This window comes from Mobula hypostoma, chromosome 8 (genome assembly GCF_963921235.1).
Source record: "Mobula hypostoma chromosome 8, sMobHyp1.1, whole genome shotgun sequence".
Lineage (NCBI taxonomy): Eukaryota > Metazoa > Chordata > Chondrichthyes > Myliobatiformes > Myliobatidae > Mobula > Mobula hypostoma.
The window spans coordinates 154,469,493-154,484,439 of record NC_086104.1 but is presented as its reverse complement, the minus strand read 5'-3'; the positions used below and the strand labels follow the sequence as shown (position 1 = coordinate 154,484,439).

Sequence of the window (14,947 nt, the reverse complement as noted above, 5' to 3'; positions counted from 1 at the left end):
TTTTATTAAAGAAATAAGCAACACAGTACTCTAATAGTAAGGATATAAATGCAACAGGTTAGCAATGAATAAACACACATGTACACAGAACTAGGATAATAGGATCAGTCAAGCTCTATCGTCGTCTAGGGGTAAATGACCAGTTTCAAAGTGACAGAGTTCAGTTTAGTTCAGTTCGCAGTAATCGCTGTCGCCGTGGGAGAGAGAGAGAGAGAGAGAGCGAATGAATATTCAAGCAACACACATCAAAGTTGCTGGTGAACGCAGCAGGCCAAGCAGCATCTATAGGAAGAGGCGCAGTCGACGTTTCAGGCCGAGACCCTTCGTCAGGACTAACTGAAGGAAGAGTGAGTAAGGGATTTGAAAGCTGGAGGGGGAGGGGGAGATGCAAAATGATAGAAGACAGGAGGGGGAGGGATAGAGCCGAGAGCTGGACAGGTGATAGGCAAAAGGGGATACGAGAGGATCATGGGACAGGAGGTCCGGGAAGAAAGACGGGGTGGGGGTGACCCAGAGGATGGGCAAGAGGTATATTCAGAGGGACAGAGGGAGAAAAAGGAGAGTGAGAGAAAGAATGTGTGCATAAAAATGAGTAACAGATGGGGTACGAGGGGGAGGTGGGGCCTAGCGGAAGTTAGAGAAGTCAATGTTCATGCCATCAGGTTGGAGGCTACCCAGACGGAATATAAGGTGTTGTTCCTCCAACCTGAGTGTGGCTTCATCTTTACAGTAGAGGAGGCCGTGGATAGACATGTCAGAATGGGAATGGGATGTGGAATTAAAATGTGTGGCCACTGGGAGATCCTGCTTTCTCTGGCGGACAGAGCGTAGATGTTCAGCAAAGCGGTCTCCCAGTCTGCGTCGGGTCTCACCAATATTCTGGACTATTCCTCTTCTCACCCTGTCTCTTGCAAAAACGCCATCCCCTTCTCGCAATTCCTCCGTCTCCGCCGCATCTGCTCTCAGGATGAGGCTTTTCATTCTAGGACGAGGGAGATGTCTTCATTTGTTAAAGAAAGGGGCTTCCCTTCCTCCACTATCAACTCTGCTCTTAAACGCATCTCCCCCATTTCACGTACATCTGCTCTCACTCCATCCTCCCACCACCCCACTCGAAATAGGGTTCCCCTGGTCCTCACCTACCACCCCACCAGCCTCCGGGTCCAACATATTATTCTCCGCAACTTCCGCCACCTCCAACGGGATCCCACCACTAAGCACATCTTTCCCTCCCCCCTCTCTCTGCATTCCGCAGGGATCGCTCCCTACACAACTCTCTTGTCCATTTGTCCCCCCCATCCCTCCCCATTGATCTTCCTCCTGGCACTTATCCGTGTAAGCGGAACAAGTGCTACACATGCCCTTACACTTCCTCCCTTACCACCATTCAGTGCCCCAAACAGTCTTTCCAGGTGAGGCATCACTTCACCTGTGAGTCGACTGGGGTGATATACTGCGTCCGGTGCTCCCGATGTGGCCCTTTATATATTGGTGAGACCCGACGCAGACTGGGAGACCGCTTTGCTGAACATCTACGCTCTGTCCGCCAGAGAAAGCAGGATCTCCCAGTGGCCACACATTTTAATTCCACATCCCATTCCCATTCTGACATGTCTATCCACGGCCTCCTCTACTGTAAAGATGAAGCCACACTCAGGTTGGAGGAACAACACCTTATATTCCGTCTGGGTAGCCTCCAACCTGATGGCATGAACATTGACTTCTCTAACTTCCGCTAGGCCCCACCTCCCCCTCGTACCCCATCTGTTACTCATTTTTATGCACACATTCTTTCTCTCACTCTCCTTTTTCTCCCTCTGTCCCTCTGAATATACCTCTTGCCCATCCTCTGGGTCACCCCCCCCCCCGTCTTTCTTCCTGGACCTCCTGTCCCATGATCCTCTCGTATCCCCTTTTGCCTATCACCTGTCCAGCTCTCGGCTCTATCCCTCCCCCTCCTGTCTTCTCCTATCATTTTGCATCTCCCCCTCCCCCTCCAGCTTTCAAATCCCTTACTCACTCTTCCTTCAGTTAGTCCTGACGAAGGGTCTCGGCCTGAAACGTCGACTGCGCCTCTTCCTATAGATGCTGCTTGGCCTGCTGCGTTCACCAGCAACTTTGATGTGTGTTGCTTGAATTTCCAGCATCTGCAGAATTCCTGTTGTTTGCGAATGAATATTCAAATCGGATTCCAAACAGACCTTCGATATTCCTCACAGTCAGCTTTCGGGCGAGCCCTTTGTAATGTCTTCTGAGGTCACCGACTGTGACCCCTCTGTTTCAGATACGATCGTTCCTCTGCAGTGAACCTGGCACCCAGGCAAGGGCGGACACACACACCAGGTTCCCGCCGATCATACCTTTCCACCCTGTGCGTCTATGGCTTGGTCCCGCGACCAGCCCTCCAAGAACTCCCACCGACTTGTGGGAGGCGCACCGCTTCCAGGGTCTCGTTACCTCATGGTGTCGTGTGTGTCTTGCCTTAGCGAACCTGTCCCTTTTTATCCCCCTGCTGGGGTATCGTCTGTCCATCACACTTCAAACAGTTCAGGGTTCAAAAAGGAGCCGATCTTGACAGCTCTCAGACCGGAGATACTGTGTGGAATAGACCCTTCCGGCCTGTCAGGCCGCGCCTCCCTGTAAACCCCGATTTAATCCTCTCCTAATCACGGGACAATTTACAGTGACCAATTAACCTACCAACCGGCACGTCTTTGCTTTGGAGTGTGGGAGGAGGCCAGAGCACCCGGAGGAAACCCACATGGTTTCGGGGGAGAACGTACAAAGTCCTTACAGGCAGTGACGGGAATTGAACCTGAGTACTGTGAAGTGTTGTGCTAACCACTGTGCTACTGTGCTGCCCCATTTCCACTGTATGCCTCGATGTACCCATGATAAATAAATAAATTGAATCTGGAATGGGGCTACCTTGAATGGGTCATCTTGGTTGGCAAGGAATAGATGGGCCAAAGGGCCTGTTTGTATGTTGTATTACTCTATGGCAGGGGTTCCTCAGACCCCTCGGTTAATGGTAGGGGTCCACGGCACAAAAGAGGTTGGGAACCCATGATCTATGACTCTACTTTTGCGGTATTTATTGTTTTACAAAGTATAAAAACAGCCAACCTTGCCTTGTGACTGACCTTGCAAGTTCATATGGTAATTATATATTTTGAGTTATAGCTGTAGTTGAACACTGTAATTAAAATGAAACTGCTGCATCAGACTTGGCCCCGGATAAATCCAGTTTATCTTGGGTTTGGTGAAGAGCAAAGCGAGGTTTGTATTTCTCTGGCACCAGAGTCTCTTTGTGTTAAACCCCACCTCCCCCCCCAGAACTTTAAGGCCAGTGAAGATTAAAGACTGGCTTTATTTGTCACATGTAAATCAAAACATCGAAATGTGCTGTGAGATGCGTCGTTTTGGGTCAACGACTACCACCGTCCGAGGATTGTGCTGGGGGCAGCCCACAACTGTCGCCACGCTTCTGGCAACAACCTCCAAGTGGACCTCAGGCTTGTCGTTGGGTTTGGAGCTTTCATGCCTCAATGACCCAGAGAGCTTTGCTGGCTGGAGTCAGGGCTTTGTGCTTTGGCTCTTGGTAGGGTCACCCATGCCAAACAGGTCAAAGGGTGGAGGCCTGCCTGTCTCTGTCTGTCTGTCTGTCTGTCTGTCTGTCTGTCTCTCTCTCTCTCTCTCTCTCTCTCTCCCCCCTCCCTTTCTCCTCTCTCTCCCCTCCCTTTCTCCTCTCTCTCCCTTCCTCCTCTCTCTCTCCCCTCCGTCTCTCCTCTCTCCCTCTCTCCTCCTTCTCCCCTCCTTCACTCTTTCTCTCTTGCCATCTTCCTCTTCTTTTCTTTCCTTTCTTTTTCACTCTTCCTCTCTTTCCCTCATCCTTCCTCCACTTCCACCCTCCATCTTTTGCCCTCTCCTCTCTCACATGCTCACTTCCCCTTGTCATTCTCAACCCATTACTGCCTCCAGTTCTTCTTCTCTCCCACCACGGCACGCAATCATCCTTCTGTCTGTTTCCTGGGCGCTGGTGAGACACCCTTCGCCAGCTTTCCTCTCATCCACACTTCCTTTAAACCTCACGTCCTCCTTCAGTCACGACTCTTTTAATTTCTCTCCCTGCTCCCACTTCCACCCCATTTTCTGCTGGGGAAGTCAAACGCTCGATGTCTGGGGCCAGGCACTGAAGGTCATCGGTGTTATACTTTGAAACTTCAAAACATTGAACTAATTCAAAGGAAAACAAGAGGGTTGGGAGATACTTCATTTTTTACTTTAAGCGATCTGTGCGAATATCACGTGGTGTGATGACGTGTGCAATTCGTGTATCTATACATGTAACCCGTAATGAAATATTTAAACAAACAACGCTTAATCAAACAGTACATATATACAAGATTACCCAAATGTTACGTAAATATTAAATCTACAACAAAGAATGTTTAATCAAATAATATATTCACAATATTACTCAAATTTTACTGAAATATTAAATACACAACAATAGGCGCAGAGATGGCCTGTCCTGTGGTTGGGAGCCTCTGTGTGTGTGTGTGTGTGTGTGTGTGTGTGTGTGGGTGTATGTGTGTGTGGGTGTGGGTGTGGGAGGTGTGTGTGGGTGTTTGGGTGGGTATGTGGGTGTGTGGGTGCGGGTGTGGGAGGTGTGTGTATGTGTGTGCATGGGTGATTGTGTGTGGGTGAGTGTGTGTTTGTGGGGGTTGTGAGTGGGTGTGTGTGTGGGGGTGTGGGAGGTGTGTGTATGTGTGTGCATGGGTGATTGTGTGTGGGTGATTGTGTGTGTTTGTGGGGGTTGTGAGTGGGTGTGTGGGTGTGGGTGTGGGAGGTGTGTGTGGGTGTTTGGGTGGGTATGTGAGTGTGTGTGTGCGGGTGTGGGAGGTGTGTGTATGTGGGTGCATGCATGGGTGATTGTGTGTGGGTGAGTGTGTGTTTGTGGGGGTTGTGTGTGGGGGTGTGGGAGGTGTGTGTATGTGTGTGCATGGGTGATTGTGTGTGGGTGATTGTGTGTATGTGTGGGGGTGTGGGAGGTGTGTGTATGTGTGTGTGTGTGTGTGTGTGGGGGTGTGGGAGGTGTGTGTATGTGTGTGCATGGGTGATTGTGTGTGGGTGATTGTGTGTGTTTGTGGGGGTTGTGAGTGGGTGTGTGTGTGGGGGTGTGGGAGGTGTGTGTATGTGGGTGTGTGTGTGTGTGGGGGTGTGGGAGGTGTGTGTATGTGTGTGCATGGGTGATTGTGTGTGGGTGATTGTGTGTGTTTATGGGGGTTGTGAGTGGGTGTGCGTGTGTACGTTTGGGTGGGTGTGGGAGGATGTGTGGGTGGGTGTGTGGGGGGGTGGGGCTGGGCTTGGTTTACTGTTGTTACACTCTCTGTTATTGTTGAGCTGTGTTCTGTGTTGCTCTGGACGAGTGGACGTGCTGTGTTGGTGCCAGAGTGTGTGACGACACTCGCGGGCTGCTCCCGGCACATCCACAAGGGTGTTGGTTGTTGGTGAAGGCCGTGCTTTTCACTCTATGTTCCGACACACACGTGATCAATAAACCTGAATCTGAATTTTTTTCCTGGCAAAATTTACTGTAAATGAAATTCCTGGCTGTTGTTCACTGGAGCTCACCTGGACTTTCCATCGAGTTGTAGAGTAATAGAGCACTACGTCACCAAATCAGGCCCTTCAGCCCATCTAGTGTGTGGCCAACAGTTATTCTGCCTACTCCCATTGACCTGCACCTGACCCACGTCCTTCCGTACCCCTCTCATCCATGTACTTACCCAAACTTCTCTTAAAATGTTGAAATTGGACCCACGTCTACCACTTCTTCATAAGTATTTCACCTTTCACCTGTGACCTCCAGTTCTAGTCTCACCCATCCTCAGTGGAAAAACCCTGCATTTACCCTATCTGTACCCCTTGTTCTAGGTGAAATCTGGAGGGGGAAATCGCTGGACGATGTAGAGGACGGCAGGAGCTGACAGGATGAGCAGCCTCGTGTCCCTGGACAGACACATTCAACAAACAAATGTCCGTCTCCAGTGCATCAAGCAGGTATGTGTCTACGGTGTCAGGGGGTAGGGACTCCTGTGATGAGGGAAGCATCGGTCAGCTGACAGATAATCATGCAAACTCTCTTTTTGTGTGGATGCTGTCCGGCCTGCTGAGTATTTCCACGTTTACTGAGTTGGCTTCAGAGAAACATAGCACAGAACACAGGCCCTTCGGCCCATCTTCTCTGTGCTGACTGCCTAAGCTCATCCTTTTTTGGCAGCTCTTGGTCTGACAACTTCTCTTCTTTGGTGATTTTGTGTGTGTGTGTGTGTCTTTGTGTGTATGTATGTGTTAATACTTGTCTGTAGGTGTGTGTATGTTTCTGTGTGTTAGTGTGCGTGTGTCTAGGGATGCGTGAGTGTATATGTATTTCTGTATGTTTGTGCATCTGTGTGTTTGATCGTGTGTGCACGTGTGTGTGCCCACGTGTGTGAGATTGTGTATGTGTGCACACATGTGTGTGTTTGTGTGTGTGTGCACATGTGTGCCCACATGCATGAGTGTGTGTGATTGTGTGTGTGTGTGCCCACTTGTGTGTGTGTGTGTGTGTGTGAGAGAGATTGTGTATGTGTGTGACTGCGTGTGTGTGTGTGTGATTGTGATTGTGTGTGTGTGATTGTGATTGTGTGTGTGCGAGAGAGATTGTGTATGTGTGTGACTGCGCGTGTGTGTGTGATTGTGTGTGTGCATGTGTGTGTGCATGTGTGTGATTGTGTGTGTGTGTGTGTGTGTGTGTGCAAGTGAGCGAGCCGCTGCCTCCTAGGAACAGCTTTGGTTTATAAACAAGCCCACACATCATTTTCACCAGTGCCGGCGGTTGGCATGGGAACAGCGTGAGCCGCGCAGTGGCTCCTGGCACCGTTTAAAATACGACATGATTAGGGCTTGGCTGCATGGGAAGCGTTTTAACCCTGTCAGTGCCAGAGCTGTCAGGGGCAGGGATGACCGGGCAGATCTGCCACAGGGTAAAAGAATAATTGAATATATACAGAGTCTATAGTAGTTAGAATCCTCATTTCTAAATTGTAGTTTGTCATTTCTCCCACTAAATGTGTTGACTTCGACTGAACTGTTGATCCGTCCAGAGGCACCTTTGTCACCCGAACACATGGCTCTGGCAGGCATTGCGACTGCAGGAAGCATCACAATAGGAGCTCAGTCCTACGCCTTCCCGCTGCCGCAGTGCTGACCACGGGACCCTGCCTCTCCGCCTCCCACCCCTCCCTCCCCTGCCCGTCCCGTCGGGGCAGAGCCCCTGCAGTGCCTCAGTAATGGGGGACGTTGCATTGTTCCTGCAGCTCTGGTTCCCCTGGGGTTAAGTGGGAGGATGTAGCCTCTGGCGGCTGCACAATTGGTTCTGAAGGGCTGCACTGAGTGTTCTGGAACTAAGGCCAGAGAACTGCTGGCAAAGCATGAAGCTTTAACAGAACTAAAGGACGGCCAGTCTTTAACCAGTACTTGCTGAGGCGTTGTACCCAAGGGTTAAGGAGCCAGCTTGCAAAGTGCATGACTTGAACTTGTAGAACATAGAACAGTACAGCACAGTCCCTTTGGCCCATAATATTCTGCTAACCACCTAAGCTACTCCAAGTTCAATCTGACCCTCCCCTCCGACATGGCCCTTCATTTTTCTGTCATCCAAACATCCCGAGCGGTGCTGGTAATGAAGATGATTTTATCCACTGGGATACGGAGCTACTCCTAGCGATGTCTGTCTGTGATATGTGTCGAGGTGATGCTGTGCCTTCACCTGCTGCGTTGCGGAACCTGATCTTTGCAATTTCCCACATGCATGAAGCTTCTCATCCAAACACCACCGTACAGGAGTGAGATCAAAAAGGACCAGAGAACCCTTCAGGTACTTTGGACTAATCTTTCTACCAACTCAGAGTTCAATCTAACCCTTCCTTCCCACATAGCCCTCCATTTTTATATCATTCATGTGCCTAAGAATCTCTTAAATGCCCCTAATGTATCTGCCTCTACCACCACTCCTGTATAGAAAATCTACCTCTGATATCCCCCACTATACTTTCCTCCAATCACCTCACAATAATGCCTCCTAATATTAGCCATTTCTGCCCTGGAGATAAATGTCTCTGACTGTTCATCTTGTACACCTCTATCAAGTCACCTCTTCTCCTCCTCCTCCTCCTCCTTATCCTGCTCAACCTATACTTAAAAGACATTCTCTCTAATCTAGGCAGCATCCTGGTAAGTCTCTTTTGCAGCTGTCTGAAACTTCCACACCCTTCCCATGAGGTGACCAGAACTGAACACAATGCTCCAGGTGAGGTCGAACAGGGCTCTACAGAGTTGCAACATTACCTCGCAGCACTTGAACAGAATCTCCCAGCTAATGAAGGTCAACACACCATACACCTTGTTAGCCACCCTGTCAACTTGAGTAACAACTTAGAAATCTATGGGCGTGGATCCCAAGGTCCACGTCATCAAGAATTCTGCCATTAACCCTATTTTCTGTCTTTAAATTCGATCTCCTGAAGCGAATCACTTCACACTTTTCCAGACTGAACTTCCAACTAAAGGACTAAAGTCTTTAAGCGGGGACTTTTCCCCAGTGACTAACACGAGAGGGTGTAACCTTAAGGAAAATGGAGGAAAGTATAGGGAGGATATCAGAGTTAAGTTCTTCACACGGAGAGTGGAGGGTGTGTGGAACACACTGCCGGGGGTGGTGACCATTCTAAGGGCTATTTCCTTACTTTTATTGTTTACACAATTTGTTTTTTTCTCTCTGCACATTGGGTGCATTTTTTAAATGGGTTCTTTTGGGTTTCTTGTTTTGTGGCTGCCCGTAAGGAGACAACTCACAAGGTTGTATAATGTTACATACTTTGATATAAATGCACTTTGAACTTTGAACTTTGGTAGAGGCAGATACATTAGTGACAATTAAGAAATGTTTAGATAGGCACACAGAGGATAAAAACGGTGGGCTATATAGGAAGGAAAGGTTAGATTGATCTTAGAGTAGGTTATAAGGTTAGCACAACACTGTGGGCCGAAGGGCCTGTGCTGTGCTGCAGTGTTCTATGTCCTATGGACCAGTAGTTCCCGAGGCATTGGACCCAAGGGTGATGGGAACCCGTTTGCAAAGTGCATGACTTGTCAGTCAAAATGTGAAGGATCAGATTTAATATCACCGGCATATGTTGTGAAATTTGTTGACTTTGCAGTACATAATAATAGGGGGAAAAACTGTGAATTATGGTAAGTATGTGTATTAAAAAGTTAAATTAAATAAATAGTGAAAAAATAGAAATTAAAAAAGAAGTGAGGTAGTGTTCATCGGTTCAATCTGATGGCAGAGGGGAAGAAGCTGTTCCTGAATCGTTAAGTGTGTGCCTTCGGGCTCCAGTACCTCCTCCCTGCTGGCAGCAATGAGAAGAGGGCATGTCCTGGGTGGTGGGGGCCCTTAATGATGGATGCTGCCTTTTCGAGTGCTGTCACCTGGCCTGTGTCAGGGAGGGCCACAGCCCAGTTATCACCGGCCACTTCTGGGCCCTCACAGTCGAATCTATTTTCAGTGGGCAGACAGCGTCATTGACATTCCTGTAATTTTGTGCAGCAGACATACGCAATCTAAAACCTCCATATCAACATCACAACGGGCCTTCAGAAAGGCAAGGTTTTGTGTTGGTTAAGACAGTTTGCGCGGTACAGCTGTACGGGCTGTCCAGTGCATCAGGTCTGAGTGACCACTCCAGATCAGATTAGTTTAATTTGTCTCATGTACAGCGAGACATGCAGGGAAATGTATCGTTTGCATTCAATCAAATCAGCGAGGGTTGTACTGGGGCAGCCCACACGCGTCACCACTCTTCCAGCATCAACATAGCATGTCCACAACTCACTCAGGAACCCTAACCCCTACGTCAGAATCAGAATCAGGTTTAGTATCACCGGCATATGTCGTGAAATTTATTGCTATGCGGGCAGCGGTACAATGCAATGCATAATAAAAACTGTAAATTACAGTAAAAAGTGTATATAAAAAGCAAAATACACTGTCATGACGTGCCAGAACAGATAGCCGCAGCACGGTTTTCTTGAACGCAACCACCTAACAATTTCAGAACAGACGGGAACGAGACTGAAGCCAGAAGGGTTAGAAATGTACTCACCAAATACTTTGACCCATAGCTTACTGAATAAATAAGTATACTCACTTTGCCCCGTTTTCTGTCCTTGCTTGTATGAAGGTGGTTCACCTATTTATGCAAGTACTTCTCTGACAATAGATGTGTAACAGCCTAATGTAACATTGTATGGAAATACAAGATAACACTGATGCAGACGTTTTATACATTTAACAAGGTGCTTTATTAATGCAACAGAGTTAGTCAGTTTTTCAATGTTCATCGTCAGCTGGGTCATACTGTTCGTGAACTCCCTGTCGGTTTCCTCCATGCGCTCTAGTATTTGTTCTTTTTTAGTTTGAAGTCCTCCTGCGCGAGAGCCAAGAGCAATTCCTTTTAAGTTTTTCTAGTCTGTAACTGGACAAACGCGCACCAAGTATACTGTTTCCTCTTCGCTTGTTTTCTATGTGGCCTTCACATGCCCAGTAGGAGGAGATTCGCCCAAATATCCGTCTAATGTGGACGGAGATATTTTGAAAAACGCTTGAGTGTGGACGTCTGTCGTTTTCACTCGAAACCGGCGTTTACAGAATTAGCCGGCATAGTGTGGACGTACCCTCAGTAACTGCATTAAAATGCTGATAGTTCCTCGGGGACGTTGACACCCAAGACCTTGAAATTACTCACCCTTTCCTCTACTGATCCCTTGATGAGGACTCACTGACCTTAACTCATATGTCTTTGGAATGTGGGGGGAACTGGAGAACAGTCAGAGGAAAACGTTCAAAACTCTTTATAGACAGCAGCGGGATCTTACAGTTGGCGCACTGTAAAACGTTAGGCCGCTATGTGAACCTTCAGTATAGTAAAGGTCCAAAGGAGAAGTCTAGTGTGTAACCATGACCAGCAAATGTTCCTGAAGTTCAGGAAACTGCCATCCTTGTGACAGAGCCATAGACCAGTCATTGTACAGAAAGGGGCCATTCAGTCCATCGAGTCAGTGAGTCATCGACTCAGAAAGCCCTACAGCAGTGACACAGGCCATTCAGCCCACTGGTTTTGTGCCATCTATCAACTAACCATTTATACTGAATTGGTGAATTAGTTTATTCTTCACACAGGTATCAAGGTCTAGCGATAAGCCTTATTTTGCATGCCATCCTTACAGATCGGATAATTGCAAAGGCACATTGAGGTAGAACAAGGGAAGACGATAACAGAATACAGAATAAATTCAGAGTACATTCGTTATCATATGAGCTTTCCCACAGACAGCCACGAAACAAAGGAACACCATGGAACCTGTTCAAAGCAAACATCAAACACCCAATGAGCAAAAACAGAACAAGTCACATAAATGGCCAAAAAATGACCGAATAACACACAGAATGTAAAGCGTCCAGTCGTGAAGTTATTGAAACAGTCCAGGAATGTTCAGCTTGGTTCTGTTCAGTTCAGTTTAGTGCCGTGTTGTTCGTTGACTGCAGGCCGCTGAGACAGCCCGTCCCGATCAAAATCGCACATAATAGCCTCAAAGGAAGGAGTAACCAGAAACCAGACACACATCGTAACATAGACTGCAGAGTCCTCTTAAAAACAAGTCCAAATTGTTACAGTTACCGAGAAAGTGTAGTGTAGGCAAGACATTAAGGTGCAAGGTCATAACAAGACATAATTTTAAGGACAGAAGTGTCTTATTATACATATTCAGTAGTCTTACAACAGAAACTGTTCTTGAGCCTGGTGGTATCTGCTCTTGTATCTTCTGGCAACACACACAAAATGATGGAGGAACTCAGCAGGCCAGGCAGCATCTATGGAGAAGAGTAAATAGTCGACGTTTCTGGCTGAGACCCTTCATCAGGACTTGGAAAAAAAGATATGAGGTTAGAGCAAGAACTGGGGTTGGGGGGGAGGGGAGGAAGAAGTACAAGGTGGTAGGTTAATGGTGAAACCGGGAGGGGAGGGAGTGAAGTCAAGAGCTGGGAAGTTGATTGGTGAAGGAGATAAAGGGCTGGAGAAGGGGGGAATCTGATAGGAGAGGGTAGAAGGCTATGGAAGAAAGGGAAGGGACAGGAGCACCAGAGGGAGGGGATGGGCAGGTAAGGAGACGAGGTGAGAGGTGGGAATGGGGAATGGTGAAGGGGGGCAATTATTGGAAGTTCGAGAAATCGATGTTCATACCATCAGTTTGGAGGTTACCCAGGTGGAATATAAGATGTTGTTCCTCCAACCTGAGTGTGGCCTCGTTGTGGCAGTAGAGGAGGCTGTGGACTGACATCTCCTTACCCTGCCCATCACCACCTTCGTTCCAACGACGTACAGGTTAGCAGGTTACTTGGTCATGTGGCTGTAATTGGGCAGTGTGGGCTCGTTGGGCCAGAAGAGCCTGTGATTATGCTGTATCTAAAAGAGATATAAGATTTTTGTAAAACTATAGGTCTCCCTATAAGTATGGCTACCTACTTTCAGCGTTGAACTGATTAAAAATAGTTATTAATCATTGTAAGAAATGACTACTGCTTTTATAAATGGGCAAGTTTATAAAGCTCTGGATGGGCCACATCTGCAGTACTGAGTACAGTTCTGGTCACCCCACTATAGGAAGGATGTTGAGGCTTTGGAGAGGGTGCAGATGAGGTTTATCAGGACGCTGCCTGGTTTAGGGGGCATGTGCTATCATGGGAGGCTGGATAAACTTGGGTTGTTTTCACTGGAGCGTCAGCGGCTAAGGCGAGATCTGATAGAGGTTTATAAGATTATGAGAAGCATAGATAGAGTGGACAGAGTATCTCTTTCCCAGGGTTGAATGTCTAATACCAGAGGGTTTGCATTGATGGTGAGAGCAAGTAAGTTTTTTACCCAGAGAATAGTGGATGCCTAGAATGCGCTGCCCAGTATGGGGGTAGAGGGTAACTACATTAGAGGCTTCTAAGAAATGTTTGGGTAGGCACATGGATGTGAGAAAGATGGAGGGATATGGACAAGGTGTAAGTAGCAGGGATTAGTTTTTGGGTGTTTTTGATTGTTTTTTCAGTTGGTTTGAGACAACATTCTTGGCCGAATGATCTTCCTGTGCTGTACTATTCTATGTTCTATGTCCCACACCTCCAGGTTCAGGAACAGTTATTACCCCTCAACCGTCAGGTCCCACACCACCAGGTTCAGGAACAGTTATTACCACTCAACCATCAGGTCCCACACCACCAGGTTCAGGAACAGTTATTACCACTCAACCATCAGGTCCCACACCACCAGGTTCAGGAACAGTTATTACCACTCAACCATCAGGTCCCACACTACCAGGTTCAGGAACAGTTATTACCCCTCAACCATCAGGTCCCACACCACCAGGTTCAGGAACAGTTATCATCCCTCAACCATCAGGTCCCACACCACCAGGTTCAGGAACAGTTATTACCCCTCAATCATCAGGTTCCACACCACCAGGTTCAGGAACAGTTATTACCCCTCAACCATCAGGTCCCACACCACCAGGTTCAGGAACAGTTATTACCCCTCAACCATCAGGTCCCACACCACCAGGTTCAGGAACAGTTATTACCCCTCAACCATCAGGTCCCACACCACCAGGTTCAGGAACAGTTATTACCCCTCAACCATCAGGTCCCACACCACCAGGTTCAGGAACAGTTATTACCCCTCAACCATCAGGTCCCACACCACCAGGTTCAGGAACAGTTATTACCCCTCAACCATCAGCCTCCTGAACCGGTGTGGATAACTTCATTCACCTCAACAATGAACTGATCCACAACCTACGGACTCACTTTCAATGACTCGACAACACATGTTCTCAGTGTTATTTATTATTTGCATGATTTGTCTTCTTTTGCATATTAGTTGCTTTTTAGTCCTTTTAGTGAATAGTTTTTTCATAGATTCTATTGATTTCTTTATCTTCCTGTAAATGTTTGCAAGGAAATGACTTTCAGGGTTGTATATGGTGACATATGCACTTTGATAATAAATTTACTTTGAACTTTACATAGTCCATGTTACTGGTGTGTAAATTGCAACTGTTCTGGCTTGTACGTCACTAATCCACTTTGATAGCTGCCTTCAAGTAACACAGAGGAGTTTTTGTTGTTTTGGGTCTTTTCATTCACGGCGCCAATTGCCGTGTCTGTTCCCTGGTGCGTCACACAGCCTGTTGGAGCTTGCAGCCACTGATACTGCATTAAAGGCAGTGAGATGGTCTGCATGCCCCGTGATAAATCCTGCACAGATTTTGCCAGAGGATCAGGGCTCCGGAACCACGGAGCCCCTGCTCCAGGTAAACTGGCTCGGCCCAGTCTCGGATTACCTTCAAAGTTCAAAGTTAATTTATTATCAAAGTACATACATACACGTTTGGATCAGGTATGCCTGTACACCTGCTCATTAATGCAAATATCTAATTTGCATTAATGAGCCAATATCTAATATCTAATCAGCCAATCATGTGGCACCAACTCATGGCATAAAAGCATGCAGACATGGTCAAGAGGTTCAGTTGTTTCTCTTACCAAACATCAGAATAAGTGTGATCCAAGTGAGTTTGACCGTGGAATGGTTGTTGGTGCCAGATAGGGTGGTTTGAGTATCTCAGAAACTGCTGATCTCCTGGGATTTCCATTCACAACAATCACAAGAGTTTACAGAGAATGGTGTGAAAAACAAAAAGAAAAATCCAGTGAATGGCAGTTCTGTGTATGGAAATGCTTTGTCAATGAGAGAGGTCAGAGGAGAATGGTCAGACTGGTTGAAGCTGACAG

At 47.5% G+C, this 14,947-nt stretch overlaps 1 protein-coding gene across 2 annotated transcripts in view; it reads left to right on the top strand.

The window, feature by feature from the left end:
* LOC134351082 (zinc finger MIZ domain-containing protein 1-like) overlaps positions 1-14,947 on the top strand; it is a 241,725-nt gene that overhangs the window by 35,178 nt on the left and 191,600 nt on the right. For both annotated transcript variants that reach the window (XM_063057131.1, XM_063057132.1), the window contains one exon: positions 5,941-6,066. In XM_063057131.1, the coding sequence (XP_062913201.1) occupies positions 5,998-6,066 (69 nt within the window). In that variant the 5' untranslated portion in view covers positions 5,941-5,997. The remainder of the gene's footprint in view (positions 1-5,940; positions 6,067-14,947) is intronic.